Raw genomic sequence first — 20,256 nt, 5'->3', positions numbered from 1 at the left:
AACTGAGTCAGGTTTGTAGGCCTCCTTGCTCGCACACTCTTTTTCAGTTCAGCGGTATGATGGCTGCGTGGTCACATGGTGTTTGTACAGAACGTGGTACCTTCAGGCATTTGGAAATTGCTCCTAAGGATGAACCAAACTTGTGGATGTCCACAATTTGTTTTCTGAGGTCTTGGCTGATTTCTTTTGATTTTCCCATGATGTCAAGCAAAGAGGCACTGAGATTGAAGGTAGGCCTTGAAATACATCCACAGGTACACCTCCAATTGACTCAAATTATGTCAATTAGCCTAGCAGAAGCTTCTAAAGCCATGACATCATTTTAGGGAATTTTCCAAGCTGTTTAAAGGCACAGTCAACTTAGTGTATGTAAACTTCTGACCCACTGCAATTGTGATACAGTGAATTATAAGTGAAATAATCTGTCTGTAAACAATTGTTGGAAAAATTACGTGTGTCATGCACAAAGTAGATGTCTAACCGACTTGCAAAAACTATAGTTTGTTAACAAGAAATTTGTGGAGTGGTTGAAAAACGAGTTTTAATGACTCCAACCTAAGTGTACGTAAACTTGCGACTTCAACTGTATATGGATTCCACAAGCGCATGTTCTTTTCATTCTTCTAGAGCAAGCTTGGACCTAAATAATGTTGAAGCAGAATTAGATGTACGATTAAAGTGTCAGTGGCTGCCTATAAATAAAAAATATACAGATAAATGTGCTTGTTTTATCAATGCTTATCGCGCGCTTAAGTGAAATAGTTTGAAAATCAAACTTCAAGACCATGGACATCTACCGCAGATAAAACAAATGACAAACATTAAATAGTCTAGCCGACAACAGAAATACAAATCCCCAGAAGATTCAGGTATCAAAATACACTTTAATGCCAAAAGTCTTCAACATTCAAAATCAATAATTAGTTATATAAAAAACAAACAGTAACATTCACCCAGATAAATAATTCCCTTTCCAAAAAGGCTAGTCCCAACCAAGATTATACAAAACAAGGCTAGTCTAAAAGATTCATTTAAAACTCAACTTCAAATACATATTCTAAATTCAATTTCCATATACATCTTACATGCACAACATGTCATTGAAGAAATCAAGAATTGATTCAAAAGCACTTCGTGGTGATATTATTAGGATTGTTATAACCAGTTTTCAGTAACTACTTCAAGGATCCAGGGGGATGGGTGATCATATCAATAATAACAGCTAAAGTCTCATCCTTATCTTACGAGGAAAAATAAAGCAGTATTTAGAACACTCAATCCAGGATAAAATGTCCTGCCCACCTCAGCAGACAGATTCCATCATAGAAATAGAATTCTAGAACTCGTAATTCCATGGATTCCGTAGAGTAGGAAGACTTCCAGTTCTGGAAAGGTCCTCTATTCCACATTCCTTCTTGTGTGTGTAGGTCCCCGGTTCCAGTATCAGAACGCAGGCTTGCTCATGTATTCCTCCATGGTCTGGAGAGGAGAGATGGACAAATTCATTGTGTGATCTCCATATCAACAAGCCTTGTTTTAATGTCATGAATATTCCATCACACCTACATAACATCTTTGTATGTAGCTCACATCCATTAAGACATAAGCATAGAACGTTTACACACGGCACTATGCTACTAATATAATCACAATCATTAGCCTCTAACCTTTGTCCAAATTCAAGGCCATCCAAGCTCCAGATCATAATCACTGTTGTCAACCTCAGCCTAAAGCAATGATGATGAAGGTGATGAAGAATCAAATGAGTGATGATGCAACTGTTCAGATAGCATGCAATAGAGACTAGGATCAAAATGTTAGTTGTATTTCCTAAGCAAGCAGATAGTGAAACTAGGGATGGGCGCGAGTACTCGATTCAAGGTATGTATTTGTTTGTTAATAGTCAAATAAAAGTACTCAACACTCACAATGCAACAATTTAGCAGGTGGAATTTATAAGCGCTGACAAAATGTAAAATTCTAAGATTAACTTATTGTTTATGGACTATGTCAAGTGCAGTAAAATGATGTAACATTTCCTTTTCAGTTGTATCAGAACAACCAGTAATTGGCACGACCAATAGCATACCGCAAACCCCCTCCCCATTTCACAATAACATGCCGAGTACGAGTTTTCAAATACCCATCCCTAAGTAAAACCAAAAAGGGCCATGCAGTGTCGCTTAGTGCCTGTAGCGCCACAGAGAGGCTGGATGGATAGTACAGAGAGTAGACAGCCCCTGCCAAAGCAGACGTACAGCAACGAGAGAGCGAGAAGAATCTAAATTGGTTCAGTCGCTCATGACAGACAGAGACCGACAGAGACAGAATGAGGATAGAGCCATAAGTAAACCAGTTAATATGAGTCATGTAAGGAAGCCTATTAGCGATGAGACAGGAGAAGAGAGCTCATCAGGAGTCAGCCAACAGCACATTCAACCCATGAGACATTGACACCATTTCAACAGTCCACTTTCATCAGGTTTTTACTAAGGAATTATAGGGTAAAATAGGTACTTTTCAGTACCTACTTTAAACGAATTCATTAAAATTGGTAACTACTTGTTACTAAATGGTGCATTAAATCCTAAATAAACATTAGGTTAATTATGTAACTATAATAATTGTACCAGGCAAATCATATGTAAAGAAAACGGGTCAATATCAGACCATAAGATAAAGCGTTTACAATGTTGCTTCTAGACACTGATCTAAGGTTAGTTTTTTGCAATTCTCCCCCAAATAGTCTCAGTTAAGATTGGAAGTAGAAAACACTGATCCTAGATCTGTGTCATGGGCAACATCTACCTTGAGCGCGGTCTCTCACTCACCTCCTGTAGCATGTCTGAGGCCTCGATGGAGCGGGATACGACCTGTTTGGACGTCTCCTGTACCTCTCCCCCCAACAGAAACTCATCCAGGATGAAGTAAGCCTTTTCAAAGTTAAAGATTATGTCCAGCTCACATACCTTGGGAGAGGAAGAAAAAAGTACCCAAGGTTCAAGATGTAGAGTCGAGTCTAGCACAAATCAGTTTACGGTGTTAAATACATACTTTGCAGGCAATGCAGTTTGTTGAAAAAGATAAATAGGGGGAGGAAATTAGAGGGGAGAGAGAGAGAGAGATCGAAACAAATAGAGTGCTGTGTGAGAGAATCATACGTTGCCAAAGTACTTGTCCAGCAGCTCCACATAGCGATGCAGCACCTCCAGGGCTAGCAGCTCATTCTCCTCAGCATCCAGACCACAGCAGAAATACAGACTGGCATACCTACCGTACCAAGAGAGAAAGCGAGAGAGCGAGAGCGGGTGAGAGAGAGAGAGGGAGGGTGAGAGAGAGAGAGAGGAGGGTGAGAGAGAGAGAAGGAGGGTGAGAGAGAGAGAAGGAGGGTGAGAGAGAGAGAGAGAGGGTGAGAGAGAGAGAGAGAGAGAGAGAGGGTGAGAGAGGGAGGGTGAGAGGAATAACAGAGTAATACAGCAATACAGTTAGAGTTCAGATTATTGAATATGAAGAAGGAAGCCACTTTAGTCTTTTGATAAGCAACCTTAGGAGAGGAGAGCACACCGCTTGCTATTCATCTCCCCTCCCCCTCCCTCCTGTACACTCCCCTTCTCACTTCTTGTAGACGATCTTCAGGTCTTTCCAGTGCAGGAAGTTGCAGGAGCGTGGTTTCCGTCCCAACACCATGGTGGTCATGTCCCTGACGATCTTCTTCTTCTCTCGCTCAGGGATGGGCGTGAACCACTTCTGGAGGCGGAGCTTGCCTTGGCGACTGAAGAGCAGCAGGAAATGCATCTACAGGACAAGATGCACCAGAAGGTTAGTAATACAACAATAACGTATGCCATTTAGCAGATGCTTTTATCCAAAGCGACCTACAGTCACGCTTGCATACATTTTACGTATGGGTGGCCCAGGGAATCGAACCCACAATCCTGGCATTGCAAGAACCATGCTATACCAACTGAGCCATACATGACCGCATTGAGAGCACATAGAGGAGAAAGAGAAATATAGGCCAGGAAGGATGCTGGGTTCCAATATTTTGAGAATGCATCCTTCCTTCAAGTAAACACTGACAATTCAGCAATAACAGCATGCAGTACACCAACCCTGTCATGTCAGATAGTGGTTATCTATGAGTAGGGCCAGACTGAATCTGTGTTTATTTAAAAGAATATGGATAAAAGAATATGGATAAAAGTAATCTGCGTATTCAACTGAAAAATCAGACACACAGCGAGTCACCGAATGATGCCTGACTCGAGCTGTATACAAGGCCCCCTGTATTAACTCGCTCTTCCCTGGAGCCCCATCAACACCATGCATAAACCTTTTGGTAAGGCTGCCCCCCCATTCTTCAATTCTATTCATACTTTCCTACTGCTCCTGTAGCCAAATTCTTTGTTTTATCATGGGCCTTAATTTTCTGCAAAAACACAGTCATCACACATTGTAGGCTAAGCAAGCTAAAACCAAAGATAAAAGGGAATTAGTGAAGTATCTTTCCTATAAATACTAATGGGGTGTGCTAGATCATCTGATCATCTCTAATGTAGGCTAGATGAATCAGCTAGTTAGCTAGGATACTCGGTCAAATATCCTAGCTAATATCCTGTCCCTGACCGGGAGACAACACGTGCTAGCAATCCAAAGGAACCTACTACTGGCAGTATTAATTTCAAACTCACCGCTCGGTGCCGATGGACAGCTCGTGCACGCGACAAAGACGAGTGGAGCAACGCACTGCCTCACTCGCGGTGGCTAAAGGACTTTTTCCAAGATTCACGAGTTTGAGAAGTTACCTAATTTGATAAACAATTTGTTGCATTTGAAGCTACAAGTGAGAAGAGACCAAAAATAAAATAAGATCAGTAAAAAAAATAAAACGCCTTTTTTTTTTTTTTTTACAAAGGAGGGCAAAGGGCACCCCAAGGGCTCTGTTTGAGGCAGTCCAGTAAAGATGTTAATTTACTAACCTAACAATACAAAGGGAAGTCAAATTGAGAAAAAGACAGAAAGGGAAAGACGGGGAGGGATAAAAAGGTACCTCAACCTGAGATGAAAGAAAAAGGGGGGGGGGTGGAGGTAAGCAGTGCTAGAGGCGTCACTACAGACCCTGGTTTGATCCCGGGCTGTATCACAACCGGCCGTGATCGGGAGTTCGATAGGGCGGCGCACAATTGGCCCAGCGTCGTCCGGGTTAGGGGAAGTTCATTGTAAAAAAAGAATTTCTTCTTGAAACTGACTTGCCTAGTTAAATAAAAAAACATTTTAAAAAGTAAGCAGATAGCATCTAACAAAAGGTTGGGTCTATGGTTTTGTTTCCAAAAGAGTTGAGGAGATGTATTCGTACTGTTTAGAGAGTACATTTCCTTGCTTTGTTCAGCTAGATGTCCAACGTGATCTTTGTTTTAGAATCTGAGTGACTAGGGCAAAAGGCTCTCTGGTTTCATTTTCCTGCAATTGTTGACTTGAATATCTGGGCAATGTGTATTGTTGTCAACTGTTGAAGTGAGCCACCTGTGGCAACACCAGCAAATCCATTTATATTCAGGGACATTTGATCCATTCTTTGGTCTGACAAGAACATAGAGTACATACAGAATACAAAATACAGTTCAAGTTAATTTCTCAGAATAAATATTTTTTCTCAACCTTGCACTGCTGATGTGTATCGTTGTCAATGAAAGGCAAAATAAAATATTCATATTTCAGGGACCTTTGAGGGATTCTTCAATTTGACAAGGAAGGACAGACAGTGTAGGCTACATAAATAATATAGACCCCAAAGTTTACTCAGAAAAGCAAGGTTTTCTACAATGAAAACGCCATACCTTTCTAAAATTTCATTTAGAGATACTGTATATTAAAAGATATTGAAAGGTCACGGCAGATACTTTGTTCAGAGTCCCAAATAGGCTACTCCCAAGTAGCACAAAACGTTCCTGGAACCTAAACCAACATTGGACTTAAATTGAGACAGGTTGTATATTGGTGTTGCAAAAACAAACGTAACAATGTTTCTCCCAACATTCCTAAATAAACATATTTGAAACATATTCCAAAGTTGCCAATAGGTTGAGATTTGGTACTGTTTGACACGTAATGAAAGGGGAACTCTTGGCCAATGTTTCTAAACGTTATCAGAAAGTTTCAAAATTAACGTTTCAAAATAAATGTATTTGAAACCCATTTCAACATAGCCAATAGGTAGGAATTTGGTACTTTTTGCGGAAACCCGATACGCGCGATCACCTGAGTGCCAAAAATACTTTCTTTTTTTTTTACCGTCACTTAAGCGAATTCACTGCAGTAAAGTCGTCGGGTCAATGGGTCATTTGTATGTGTGATAACATGTAACATTAGATTATGTAATCAGTATTGATGTTCGATTATTAAACAACTGAATGCCTGAAGTTAGCTAGCTAACATTAAGTAAGTTAACGTTAGCTTACCAAACTCCGTTGACTCACTTAACGTAACGCTAGCTAAATTGACTAACGTTAGGAGTCAACTAGGCTTATTAACACTGACTTTACCGTTCTGCTAGTTAACCAGCCGTAACGTTACTCCCTTGCCTCGTGTCCCTCGGATCATCATTCTCCTTTTGCCAAGTAAGTTACTGCTGCTTCGGATTTCTCAAGCCAAGCCCCGGGTGTGTTCGCTGACACTGATGTTTCAACGTAACTTAGACGTAACTTAGATCAAGTCACCTTGCATTGAAACATGCCAATCTCTGTTTTCTGCCTACAGTTACAGCCTGCCAACCAGCCAGTCAAGGAACCAGCTGTAGCACTTGGTAACTCACTCTTCGTAAGAGTCTTCCTCCTCCAGCCAGCTGTACCAAACAGCTGATATAGATGAGTTCTTTATGGAACCCTGCTTTCCAGAGAAACCTTTGTTTACCCCTACCGCCCAGATATCAGGACAACGTGTCTTATATGGAAAAAAATATTTATGATTTCACAACGAACCGAATTTTTGCCCAATGCAATGCCAAATAAATCATGCTTCTTATGATTTGTAAGTACCCAAAATATATCCCGCAAAAAGGAAAGGCCTACAAAGAGTTACCAACATTTTGGACAGTGACATACACTATATGTCCAAAAGTATGTGGACACCCCTACTAATGATTGAGTTCAGGTGTTTCAGCCACACCCATTGCTAACAGGTGCATAAATCCAGCTGAGCCTTTAAGCTCCAGTGAAGGGTCATTTTAATGCTACAGGATAGAAAGACATTTTAGACAATTGGGTGCTTCCAACTTTGTGGAAACAGTTTGGGGAAGGCCCTTTCCTGTTCCAGCATGACTGTGTCCCACAGACACACTCCAAAATCTTGTGGAAAGCCTCCCCGGAAGAGTGGCGGCTGTCATAGCCACAAAAGGGGGCCCAACTCCATATTACTGCCCATGGTTTTGGAATGGGATGTCCAACAAGCTCATATAGGTGTAATGGCCAGGTGTCCACATACTTATGGCCATATAGTGTATATAGAGTATCGTCAAATTACATTCATTTCAAATCTGAGGTGGAGAAGTAGAGATCTACAATGTGCGTCACTGTCCATTTATCTTTGGTGTTGACTAATAGCATATTGAATTCACATACCAGAGTTTTATCCAATCTTTATCCAACAACTTCATACAAGCCTACCAGGCAAAACAACAACTGGTGAACTAGCGTTACCTGTAGCATCCAGTAAGAATTTTACATATCTGTTACAGTACAGTCAACCTCTCTTAGTAGTACCCAACAGTATCAACACATCCCTCTATTTTCCCCTCAACCAAAACCGGTGTGTTTTTCTGAAATGTCATAATGCACCGTTTAGAATGAACGAATTGCTTTACGCTAAACCTCCTATCCATCCTCATAGGTCTCCAACAAAAGGAATCTGCATCCGCAAGTGCTGTTCAGTCTCAGGAGATAATTGCAATGATGTCTTGGTCTGTGATTTAACAGTGCTTTTGGCAAAATAGCAACTCCCCCTCCTTTCTGCAAAAAAACAGCTCGTCCAGGACACAATTATGCGTCTCCATTCTAATCAATGTTGACGTCTTGTTAAGCCTTCCAGACACAGGTACTGCTGAAACTAGACATTATACATGGGAACCAGCGAGAGCAACTGAGGCTCCTTAATGCTACAAGGCCATCGACCATAGCTGAGGACCTCGACATTCTCCCATCACCGTTAGACTCTGTGGCTGACCTGACTGAAGCCTCTGTGTAAGCGGATGTCAACAGAGGAGAATTTTCGCAAACAGTTGGTATGCTCTCACAGGAGGTACTTCAACACAAAAAGATAAACACAGGCCGACAAAGTATTATAGGGCTACTACTGTAGGTCACATTTTTCATTGGTTCTGTCAGACATACCAAATCAAATTTATTTATATAGCCCTTCTTACATCAGCTGATATCTCAAAGTGCTGTACAGAAACCCAGCCTAAAACCCCAAACAGCAAGCAATGCAGGTGTAGAAGCACGGTGGCTAGGAAAAACTCCCTAGAAAGGCCAAAGCCTAGGAAGAAACCTAGAGAGGAACCAGGCTATGAGGGGTGGCCAGTCCTCTTCTGGGTGGCCAGTCCTAATTAAATTCTTAATTACTCGACATCCTATCTCAGTATGGGTTCAACACAGTGGGGAAGACTGTGGAGGCTGATAGGGCACATTGGGACCAGCAGACTGTGGTCACAGTTCAGTATGAAAGGGAGAAAAAAAGTTGCCATTCAAAGATCTAACTCTTAAGTGTCACAACAAGTCGATGCACATTTACACCGGACACCCTAGTAGAACCTTCTTTACTTATAGATCAGAAGACAACCAGCATCTATTTACCCAGAATCCATTGGCCTCCTTGTCCTAGACCTACAGTATAATACCATATTGTGCTGCTTTACTACTAATTAAACAGAATTATGATGCGTTTCAATCTCATTCAGAGGTCTGCAGCAGATGCCACAAAGAGGGGGGGCAACAAATACCGATCAAAGGAAGGACAGGTGGAGTTCATCAGATATTTTGTGTTCATTAACAGTACGCAACAAGTGTTTTACTTACATGAAAATGTTCATTGTAATTTCTCGGAATAATTATTTTGTATGATCGACTCCATCGTAGCTCGCTAATACAACAGCTGGATGTTTAGCCTAGTCTAGCTAAATACCGTAGTAATCTATGAAGCAAAACATGAGCAAAGTAACAGCAGTAGCTATGCCTAACTATACATTAAACTGTCGAAGGGTCTACTTCATGGGTACAGCCATGTTTGTTTACTTCAACACTAATGCTAGGTAACTTAAAGTTCCTTGGTGTCCACATCAACAACAAACTAGAATGGTCCAAACACACCAAGACAGTCGTGAAGAGGGCACGACAAAGTCTGTTCCCCCTCAGGAAACTAAAAAGATTTGGCATGAGTCCTGAGATCCTCAAAAGGTTCTACAGCTGCAACATCGAGAGCATCCTGACTGGTTGCATCACTGCCTGGTACGGCAATTGCTCAGCCTCTGACCGCAAGGCACAACAGAGGGTAGTGCGTACGGCCCAGTATATCACTGGGGCTAAACTGTCTGTCATCCAGGACCTCTACACCAGGCGGTGTCAGAGGAAGGCCCTAAAAATTGTCAAAGACCCCAGCCACCCCAGTCATAGACTATTCTCTCTACTACCGCATGGCAAGCGGTACCGGAGTGCCAAGTCTAGGACAAAAAGGCTTCTCAACAGTTTTTACCCCCAAGCCATAAGACTCCTGAACAGGTAATCAAATGGTTACCCGGACTATTTGCATTGTGTGCCCCTCTTTTTACACTGCTGCTACTGTTTATCATATATGCATAGTCACTTTACCTATACATTCATGTACATACTACCTCAATTGGGCCGACCAACCAGTGTTCCCGCACATGGGCTAACCGGGCTGTCTGCATTGTGTCCCACCCACCACCCCCTCTTTTACGCTACTGCTACTCTCTGTTCATCATATATGCATAGTCACTTTAACCATATCTACATACTACCTCAAATCAGCCTGAATCAGCTAATCCAATTATAATTCATCAATAGTTAGTAATTAACAGTTTTATATTGTATTTCCTTATTGGTTAAATAAATAAAATGTTATCTGTAAGTTCCCTTTTCAGTCATGTAAATAATTACCAATCCAATTATAGTTAGTCATTAACAGTTTTATATTGTATTTCCTTGCTGGTTATATATATATATATATATATGACATTTCCTGTCTTTATTAGTTGAAGCCATGGTCGCATATAACACCTATTACCAAATTTTGTTAAACAATGGACAACGTTGGACGTTTGAAACCCAACCAACGTCGTAAAATACACCTACTATAAACGTTAACCAAACGTTGATGACACCTATGACAAAAGTTTACAAAACGTAATCTGTCCCCTACACTTTAACAAAAACCGAACGCGTATTTGAATACATTCAGAATGTTTAGACAACCAATCCAACACCTAAAAAAAACACCTATTTTTGCTACCTGGGTGACGCCTAAGCCTGTATAGCCAAATACACCTGCCTGAACCAGGTTTCAACTGTCACCATGGCTGCAGAGTCACCAGCCAAGCGACGAAACCTGTTCCGCAGAGGAGTGCAGTTCGAGGAAATACAACTTACTTCCGACTGTCGCTTCAGCAGAAATACTTTACTCATTCAAAACACACCTAACATTTAGAAATAAACTACACAATTGTGTCAAGATAATTATAGTGTATAGAGAGGGCAAACGATGAATTACAAATACCAATCCGGTATACAGTTTAAACTGAGTCAGACACAATCACCTTGTGGTAGCGACAGGTGTAGTCCAGTGGACTGTCGGAATATTCTGAATCATCACTAAATTAGAACAACGGGTCGTGTACCTGAAAACGAACTCACCATTTTGAGGATAGTTTGAGTCAAATTCCAGTCGTTAATGATTACTAAAAGTTAGTCAAATAACTTCACCCTCGCACAGCGGGTCAGACAACTTGAAGAGCGCATAGCTGTCGTCGTTCCACCCTGGACGCTGTCTTCGACCTGAGGAAAGAAAAACAGAACAACTCCTCTTCCCTGTAGGAATAGACCTGTGGAGGCCACGTCACCAATTATCTGCCTCTGGATTGGTTGTCAGCATTACACCTGTTCGGAAGTTATACAGCACCTTTGATCATATCTGAGGTGACTACTGTACTAGGCTTGTAGCCTACGGATGCAAAATGTGCTAAATTAAAAGTGTTTAAAATTACATTGCCAGTGTGGCTACTGAGGTTAGTATGCAGAAAGTTGTACGCAGCCGGACAACTTTCTCATGGCTTCTGGAGGGAAATGCTGTAGGAATGCTCATCCGGTGTCGCTCATTCAGCCGACAGAAACTTTCAACCGGTTTTCCCCATTAAGCAGCGAGTCGGAGTCTGAGGCCGAGCCTTCTATGGTCACTACTCCTCCCGTTACGGGGTCTGAGACGCCGAAGCTTCCCACCATTGGCTCTGACAAATTGAAAACCCTAGTCATTGGCGACTCCATTACCCGCAGTATTAGCCTTAAAACGAATCATCCAGCGATCATACACTGTTTACCAGGGGGCAGGGCTACCGACGTTAAGGCTAATCTGAAGATGGTGCTGGCTAAAACTGGCGAGTGTAGAGTATAGAGATATTGTTATCCACGTCGGCACCAACGATGTTAGGATGAAACAGTCAGAGGTCACCAAGCGCAACATAGCTTCAGCGTGTAAATCAGCTAGAAAGATGTGTCGGCATCGAGTAATTGTCTCTGGCCCCCGCCCACTTAGGGGGAGTGATGAGCTCTACAGCAGAGTCTCACAACTCAATCGCTGGTTGAAAACTGTTTTCAGCTAGAAAGATGTGTCGGCATCGAGTAATTGTCTCTGGCCCCCGCCCACTTAGGGGGAGTGATGAGCTCTACAGCAGAGTCTCACAACTCAATCGCTGGTTGAAAACTGTTTTCTGCCCCTCCCAAAAGATAGAATTTGTAGATAATTGTCCCTCTTTCTGGGACTGACCCACAAACAGGACCAAGCCTGGCCTGTTGAGGAGTGACGGACTCCATCCTAGCTGGAGGGGTGCTCTCATCTTATCTACCAACATAGACAGGGCTCTAACTCCTCTAGCTCCACAATGAAATAGGGTGCAGGCCAGGCAGCAGGCTGTTAGCCAGCCTGCCAGTTTAGTGGAATCTGCCACTAGCATAGTCAGCGTAGTCAGCTCAGCTATCCCCATTGAGACTGTGTCTGTGCCTCGACCTAGGTTGGGCAAAACTAAACATGGCGGTGTTCGCTTGAGCAATCTCACTAGAATAAAGACCTCCTCCATTCCTGCCATTATTGAAAAGGATCATGATACCTCATATCTCAAAATAGGGCTACTTAATGTTAGATCCCTCACTTCAAAGGCAGTTATAGTCAATGAACTAATCACTGATCATAATCTTGATGTGATTGGCCTGACTGAAACATGGCTTAAGCCTGATGAATTTACTGTGTTAAATGAGGCCTCATCTCCTGGTTACACTAGTGACCATATCCCCCATGCATCCCGCAAAGGCGGAGGTGTTGCTAACATTTACGATAGCAAATTTCAATTTACAAAAAAACAACTACGTTTTTGTTTTTTGAGCTTCTAGTCATGAAATCTATGCAGCCTACTCAATCACTTTTTATAGCTACTGTTTACAGGCCTCCTGGGCCATATACAGCGTTCCTCACTGAGTTCCCTGAATTCCTATCGGACCTTGTAGTCATAGCAGATAATATTCTAATTTTTGGTTATTTTAATATTCACATGGAAAAGTCCACAGACCCACTCCAAAAGGCTTTCGGAGCCATCATCGACTCAGTGGGTTTTGTCCAACATGTCTCTGGACCTACTCACTGTCACAGTCATACTCTGGACCTAGTTTTGTCCCATGGAATAAATGTTGTGGATCTTAATTTTTTTCTCATAATCCTGGACCATCGGACCACCATTTTATTACGTTTGCAATCACAACAAATAATCTGCTCAGACCCCAACCAAGGAGCATCAAAAGTCGTGCTATAAATTCTCAGACAACCCAAAGATTCCTTGATGCCCTTCCAGACTCACTCTGCCTACCAAAGGACGTCAGAGGACAAAAATCAGTTTAACTACCTAACTGAGGAACTCAATTTAACCTTGCGCAATACCCTAGATGCAGTTGCACCCCTAAAAACTAAAAACATTTGTCATAAGAAACTAGCTCCGTGGCGGAGGCGTGCCGTGGCGGAGATCTTTGTGGGCTATACTCGGCCTTGTCTCAGGATCGTAAGTTGGTGGTTGAAGTTATCCCTCTAGTGGTGTGGGGGCTGTGCTTTGGCAAAGTGGGTGGGGTTATATCCTGCCGGTTTGGCCCTGTCCAGGGGTATTATCGGATGGGGCCACAGTGTCTCCTGAACCCTCCTGTCTCAGCCTCAGGTATTTATGCTGCAGTAGTTTATGTGTCGGAGGGCTAGGGTCAGTCTGTTATATCTGGAGTATTTCTCCTGTCTTATCCGGTGTCCTGTGTGAATTTAAGTATGCTCTCTCTAATTTTCTCTTTCTTTCTCTCTTTCTTTCTTTCTCTCTCTCGGAGGACCTGAGACCTAGGACCATGCCTCAGGACTACCTGGCATGATGACTCCTTGCTGTCCCCAGTCCACCTGGCCGTGCTGCTGCTCCAGTTTCAACTGTTCTGCCTGCGGCTATGGAACCCTGACCTGTTCACCGGACGTGTTACCTGTCCCAGACCTGCTGTTTTCAACTCTCTAGAGACAGCAGGAGTGGTAGAGATACTCTTAATGATCGGCTATGAAAAGCCAACTGACATTTACTCCTGAGGTGCTGACTTGTTGCACCCTCGACAATTACTGTGATTATTATTATTTGACCATGCTGGTCATTTATGAACATTTGAACATCTTGGCCATGTTCTGTTATAATCTCCACCCGGCACAGCCAGAAGAGGACTGGCCACCCCTCATAGCCTGGTTCCTCTCTAGGTTTCTTCCTAAGTTTTGGTCTTTCTAGGGAGTTTTTCCTAGCCACCGTGCTTCTACACCTGCATTGCTTGCTGTTTGGGGTTTAAGGCTGGGTTTCTGTACAGCACTTTGAGATATCAGCTGATGTAAGAAGGGCTATATAAATACATTTGATTTGATTGAGCTTTTTTGTTTTAGTACTGATCATGGGCAGAGCAGACATAGGCCTATCCCTTTTACAAAAGTAGACAAAATAATCAACGAACGATTGTGTCATCTGACAAAGTGTTTTGTAGGCTGGTGCAGTTGTTGTTCTCAGAACAGACTAGAGAGGGCAACACTAAACTCTGAAATGAACTAGTAGGCACACGTGACGCTTGTCTGTCACAGTCCATGCTACAGTGGGCTTGGTAAACCGGCCACAACTCAACAGGCTTCGGAGGAGAGAGCACTTGATCATGAAAAGCAATGTCTTTCTATCGCAACATCGTCTGGTTTCTCAAAGGAATTCACGAATACACAAGGTCAGTGAATTGCAAAACGACATAAATCTGTTGCATTTGGCTTTTTTAGGGATATGAGAAAGTAGTTTTTTGAAGGTGTTTTTTTGTTTTTGTGGGTATATGAGAAGGTAGTTGGTGGAGACACTGTTTGCAAGTACCCATGTCTCAGAGTATTCTATGCTGCTCCTGGTTTATAATAACGATCAAATATTTGTCTATTTGATCATCATCTGCAAGGATATTACTCTTACTGTTACAGTAGGCCATATGCAAATGTAGATCACTGTATGGCACTACCAGCCACACACACAACCCCTCTTTTCACTCGCATTACAATAGTCCCATTGACAGATGAAGTGTCTTGTCATTTGAGGTCGCATTCTCCTTCAGTCACCCCAACAGCTGATTAGTTTTTATAAGAGCTGACGGAAGAATCCTGACTTCAAACTTGCTCTTTGGGTTTTTATGTCATTGCAAAGAAGAGGTATGTCTACTTCGACATACAATGCGATGGCATTGTTGCATTAGACGGATTGGTTCATTAATTGATTGATTGGTGTGTTGTGTTTCCCAACAGGAGTGGCTATGAGCAAGCAGCTAAACATTTTGTGGCCAAGGAGCTGGATGTGGCTGTGGTAGGAAGGTCCTTCATAATAACAGGAGCTAACAGTGGCATAGGGAAAGCCACTGCCATGGCTATAGCTAAGAAAGGTACGGAACCAGAGATTGGTCAGGAAGGCAACTCCACCACCCTTGCACTGTGTAATGCTGTCATACAGAAGAATCATGATTCTGTTTTACCAACATTCCCTCTTTGGTTTGCCAGGTGGTACAGTCCACATGTTATGCAGGAACAAGGAGAGAGCTGAGAAGGCCAAAGAAGATATTGTCAGGGAGACAGGAAACACAGTAAGCTTGACGTGTGTGTGCGCATCAGTGGCGTGTTCAAAACATTTTAAATGGGGTGGCTAAGGTTGGGCACAGACCCAGTTTCAGGGGGCGAAAACATTTTGAACCTTCATTGATGTAAGGTGGATTTAAAAAAATACAATTATGATTATTCAACACATTAAATTAGGGCTCCTGAGTGGCGCAGTGCTCTAAGGCACTGCATCAGTGCTAGAGGCGTCACTAGACAGCCTGGTTCGACTCCCAGGATTGGGTATCCCATAAGGCTGCGCACAACTGTAGGTTGTCATTGTAAATAAGAATTTGTCTTCTAAGACAGCGGGGCGCTGTTTCGCCCGCTCGGATGCTTTCTCCAATGAGATTGAGTTTTGCTGTCGGTGCACGTCTTGGTCAAAATTATGAATATATTTAGAGACGACCTATCAGATCTCAGAATTTCTGGTGTGGCCACTAGAGTGTCTAATCAGATTTCAGGGGGGGCTGTGGCCACCGGTTGTGGCCACCGGCCACTGGTGTGCGTGTGTGTGTGTGTGTTTGTGTCAAACTCAACTATATACAGTATAATGTACAACATCTGGCCATACTGCAAAGGTTTATTGTATTACTTTTCACTCCAGGAAGTATACGTTCACCATCTGGATATGTCCGAGACACACAAGGTGTGTGAGTTTGCTGAGTCCTTTAAGATGCAATACCCCTCCCTCAATGTGTTGGTAGGCACCACAGACTTTTTCTCTTCCCTCTTCCACTTTTTTAATCGTTTTTTGCTAAACTCCATTATGGAGCATTGAATGTGTTGAGAATAAGAGTGAATATTAATTAAGGAGTTATTGAGTGGGTTATGCTTTTTCTCTGTGTTGGCTCAGATTAATAATGCTGGGTGTATGATGAACAAGAGAGAGGTGAACGATGATGGTCTGGAGAAGAACTTTGCCACCAACACACTGGGTAAGACTTACTGTCTATACAGGGTGATCAATGAGTTGTAGAGGTATAATTCTCTTTTTTTTCCTCCTCTCCTCCCTTCCATTTAGGAGTGTATCTTCTCACCCAGAGCCTCATTCCACTACTTCAGAAGAGCAGGGATGCGAGGGTGGTGGGTATATGCACACACGGATGGATAGATACTCTAATTTACAACCAAACCAATGGTCTGGATATTGCGTGGGGAGACGGCGTGGGAGTTTCTACAATAAAAATAAATATCTGTCAATGTTGGCCAATATCCTGCAACATTGTCTCTTTTGTCCATTCTGGCATAGCCATCTAGTGACGACCACCCTCTCACCCCCCCTGTCCTCCCAGATAACAGTAACATCAGGGGGCATGCTGGTCCAGAAACTCCAACCTGATGACCTCCAGTCTGCAAAAGGTTCCTTTGACGGCACCATGGTCTACGCCCAGAATAAGGTAGGAGAGGAGAACAGGGTTCCAACGACGGTAGGGGGGCACAGGAGGTTGTTGTGACCTTATTTGGGGGGGGGGGGGACTCGTGGTAATGGCTGGAGCACAATTAATGGAATGGTATCAAACATGGTTTCCATGTCTTTGATGCCATTCGCTCTGTTTCAGCCATTATGATGAGCCATCCTCCCCTCAGCTGCCTCCACTGTGGTAGGATACCTTGCCTGGGGTTGCATGGCTGTGTAATGTTGTACAGCACACATTAAGATTGTATTGCATGTATATGTTAGATACCTGTGTGATATGATCCCTTTAGTGAGTGTCAGTGTGCTGCTCTGCCAACTGTTTGGCTCAGTAAGTAAAGAATGGCTCTTGCAACGCCAGGATTGTGGATTAGATTCCCGGGGCCACCCATATGAAAAATGTACGCATGCATGACTGTAAATCGCTTTGGATAAAAGCATCTGCTAAATTAGCACATATTATATTGTTGTCCCCTGTAGAGACAGCAGGTGGTGCTGACAGAACAATGGGCCAAACACCACCCAGCCATCCACTTCTCCGTCATGCACCCTGGATGGGCCGACACACCAGGTACCATGGGGAGACAGGGGGATAGATACAGATAGACCACGGGGAGACAAGGGGATAGACAGACCAGGTACCATGGGGAGAAAAGGGGGATAGACAGACCGGGGAGGTCAGTGGGATAGAGACCAGGTACCATGGGGAGGTCAGGGGGATAGATACAGATAGAAATCACACCCAAAATAATGTGTACAGACACATTGAATCATGTACCGTATATTAGGGTATACACTGATTGAAGATACTTTTATACAGATTGAGTAATGTGCTGTGAATTGCAAATATTGATTGTAAACATAAGATTGTTAGTTAATTGGTGCAGTCAGATGACATTTCTCCCCCCCCCAGCGGTTTCTACATCTATGCCTCAGTTCCACCAGATGATGGGGGAAAGGCTGCGTAGTGCAGAGCAGGGAGCTGACACTGTGGTGTGGCTGGCACTGACCCGTGCTGCTAGCAAAACACGCAGCGGAAAGTTCTTCCAAGGTGTGTTTTTTAACACCAGTGTGTTTTAGTACCAGTGGGGATCCCCTAAAATGTTTCATTAAATTGACTTGCATTTACTTCATTTAATCAACTAGGGCTGAGCAGAAAATGACAATGCATTCCCTGCAGCAGTCAGTGCACACTGTAACACTAATGGGCTGGGTGTGATTTTTCTCAGATCGGCGGGCGGTCCCGGCCCACCTGCCCCTGGCCTGGACCCACAGTTCCCCCGAGGAGGTCCGGTCCTTTATGACCCAGCTAGAGATCTTGGCCCAGGCTGCAAAGCAGCCTCGCACCGACACACAACCCAGTTTTGACCCAACTTATTGAAAGGTCTTGTGACCCACCAGCACCATAAGAGTATTTATCCAGTCTCAAGCTGCAACCCCAATGTAACCAAACAACCACTTTGATAAACTTTCTTATCTAACCAATTCTAATTGATTCAGCTCTTAGAATTCCTAACTTCCACTTGTCGTGCATTGATGTCAATGTACATCGACCCTTAGTGAAAACTACTATTTATAGTTTAAAGGTTCAGTATGTGACCATAGACCTTGAGGTAGGTAGCTCATTCTGACGCTACAGTTTGAAAGTTACAAATCATAGTATTCATGGTTTCTCATTTGACTCTTAAGTATCCCTAACCTGTCCTCAATGTCTTTCGTTGGTAATAAAGAACTTGGACTTGAACCCAGATGATGTATCGGTCTGAATCTTTCAGGACACACGCTTAAAAATGCAACGATTTTGTAGCTAGCCTGAAGGATCTGGATAAAATTAGTGGGTAATAATTACCCAAAGTGGGTAATAAAGCCTCAATATTCAATATTTTTTATTGATTTTTGTAGCAATCCACATTTGCCGTTTTTGTTTTTAATATTTCATTTTCTAATTTTTATACAGTATTGAAAACAAAAATAATGTGGTGCATTCACATCTTTCCCAAGGGATTCTTTAAGGTTGATCTCTACAAGGGTAAAACAGTGAAAAGCCTGAAGCTGGAATCCATACATGTTGAAGTTCTCACAGGGAGTAAGAAGAGTAGTGGGCCTGATTTTTAAAATCTACAAGGCTTCATGGATTTTGTTTGTACTTTTTTTTGCCATTTACTTTTTTTATTTTTAGTAAAGGGAGGAGTCAGCTTCCCAGCATTTCTTTTAAAAGGAACTTCCCAGTCCATGCGAACAACAGTCCAAAAAAACACCCCTCCATCTCTCCTTATCCACAATGCTCCTCTCCTCCACTTATGCAACGTAGGTGTAGACTTTGCGGTCCTCGGGCGTCCGTGCCAAGTATTCTCTCTCTATAAGTCCTTCAATGCGCTTCTTAATGACCACGGGGCTGGGGAGGAACCGGGCCCGCAGCTGCTGGGTTACCTGGGGAGAGAGGAAGTACAATAGCACTATTAGACACTACACTATCATTTCTCTGGCTCAAAAGATAGTACAGGACATTTCAGCACAATCAAACTTCTGAGAAATTAGAAATCATAACATGATTAAGTTGGTACTTGTGCTCAAAAGAATCGCCTCAAAGTACTTACTGAAATACTCCAGGATGCAACTTCCACATTCATAAAAATGAGCTGAGAAACTAAATCTAATATTCAATCAAATTGCCTCAAATCCAGAGTTAAAAAAAAATAAATATATTTATAAAGTGTCTCTTCCACACCTGGCTCAGAGTCGAGAAGTAAAGCCAAAGGCAGAGTTCTGTGCAGACCCTGCGGGGCGGTTTTCCCAGAACAGATTAGGCTTAATCCGGGACTAAACATTTAATGTATATTCTCCATTGAGCTAGTTTTTTAGCCCAGGAAGTTAAGACCACACCCACCTTTGCTACCAAAATGTGAAGACCTTTGTTCTTAGTTTAAGATTTGTGTTGCTGTTTATGTCTATTAGTGTTCTGTATTTTGTCATGTTCTATGTTTTGTGAGGACCCCAGGAAGAATAGCTGCTGCTTATTCAGCTAATGTGGATCAAAATAAACCCACCTCCGATACCAGGACCTAAAGGCCACGCCCACCACCACTACAAACACGTCAAGGCCACACCCACCTCTGCTACCAGGACGTTGTGCTGCATCTTCTTCCTGGACTTCATGATGCGGACGATGGCTGCTTCAATTTCGTGCTTCCTGTCGTCGTCTACCTTCTGCCGCGTCTCTTTTCTCTCAGGGTCAGACTCCCCCTGCTTAGCAGCGACTGGAGGGAGGGAGGGAAAGAAATGTTCAGTACAGGTCATCAGGGCAAAGTCAAAGGTCAACATGCCCAGAGGTTAAATGAGGAATAGCTAAGAAGTTGACCCTAACTGCAGCCACAAAAGCCTTTCGCTCCCCAAACCAGAGT

General features: G+C 42.9%; 3 protein-coding genes across 8 annotated transcripts in view; 1 reads left to right on the top strand and 2 right to left on the bottom strand.

The window, feature by feature from the left end:
- Positions 1–864: 864 nt before the first annotated feature.
- Positions 865–11,740, bottom strand: LOC139559933 (AP-1 complex subunit sigma-3-like). 4 transcript variants are annotated; one of them, XM_071376404.1, is made up of 6 exons: positions 10,920–11,221; positions 3,617–3,795; positions 3,162–3,270; positions 2,832–2,969; positions 1,668–1,727; positions 865–1,479 (listed from the first exon to the last, which is right to left on the bottom strand). In XM_071376404.1, the coding sequence occupies exons 1-5, from the start codon at positions 10,920–10,922 to the stop codon at positions 1,680–1,682; spliced, it is 477 nt and encodes a 158-aa protein (XP_071232505.1). In that variant the 5' UTR covers positions 10,923–11,221; the 3' UTR covers positions 865–1,479; positions 1,668–1,679. The 4 variants fall into 4 exon arrangements, with proteins under 4 accessions (XP_071232505.1, XP_071232506.1, XP_071232508.1 ...); XM_071376405.1 differs by lacking the exon at positions 10,920–11,221 and adding an exon at positions 6,543–6,861; XM_071376407.1 differs by lacking the exon at positions 1,668–1,727 and having other exon boundaries at positions 10,920–11,740.
- Positions 11,741–14,394: 2,654 nt separating this feature from the next.
- LOC139559578 (dehydrogenase/reductase SDR family member 12-like) lies at positions 14,395–18,605 on the top strand. The gene is made up of 10 exons (XM_071375684.1): positions 14,395–14,540; positions 15,097–15,230; positions 15,346–15,428; positions 16,046–16,141; positions 16,295–16,376; positions 16,463–16,524; positions 16,734–16,838; positions 17,336–17,426; positions 17,769–17,906; positions 18,085–18,605. Exons 1-10 carry the CDS (start codon positions 14,485–14,487, stop codon positions 18,234–18,236), a joined length of 999 nt encoding a protein of 332 aa, XP_071231785.1. The 5' UTR covers positions 14,395–14,484; the 3' UTR covers positions 18,237–18,605.
- A 119-nt stretch (positions 18,606–18,724) lies between these two features.
- LOC139559577 (cullin-3) overlaps positions 18,725–20,256 on the bottom strand; it is a 28,724-nt gene continuing 27,192 nt past the window's right edge. For all 3 annotated transcript variants that reach the window (XM_071375682.1, XM_071375680.1, XM_071375681.1), the window contains exons 15-16: positions 19,967–20,112; positions 18,725–19,285 (exon numbers count right to left, since the gene is read on the bottom strand). In XM_071375682.1, coding sequence (XP_071231783.1) covers positions 19,154–19,285; positions 19,967–20,112 — 278 coding nt within the window. In that variant the 3' untranslated portion in view covers positions 18,725–19,153. The remainder of the gene's footprint in view (positions 19,286–19,966; positions 20,113–20,256) is intronic.

The sequence above is a fragment of the Salvelinus alpinus genome, chromosome 30 (genome assembly GCF_045679555.1).
Source record: "Salvelinus alpinus chromosome 30, SLU_Salpinus.1, whole genome shotgun sequence".
Lineage (NCBI taxonomy): Eukaryota > Metazoa > Chordata > Actinopteri > Salmoniformes > Salmonidae > Salvelinus > Salvelinus alpinus.
This window is presented reverse-complemented; position numbering and strand designations above follow the sequence as displayed.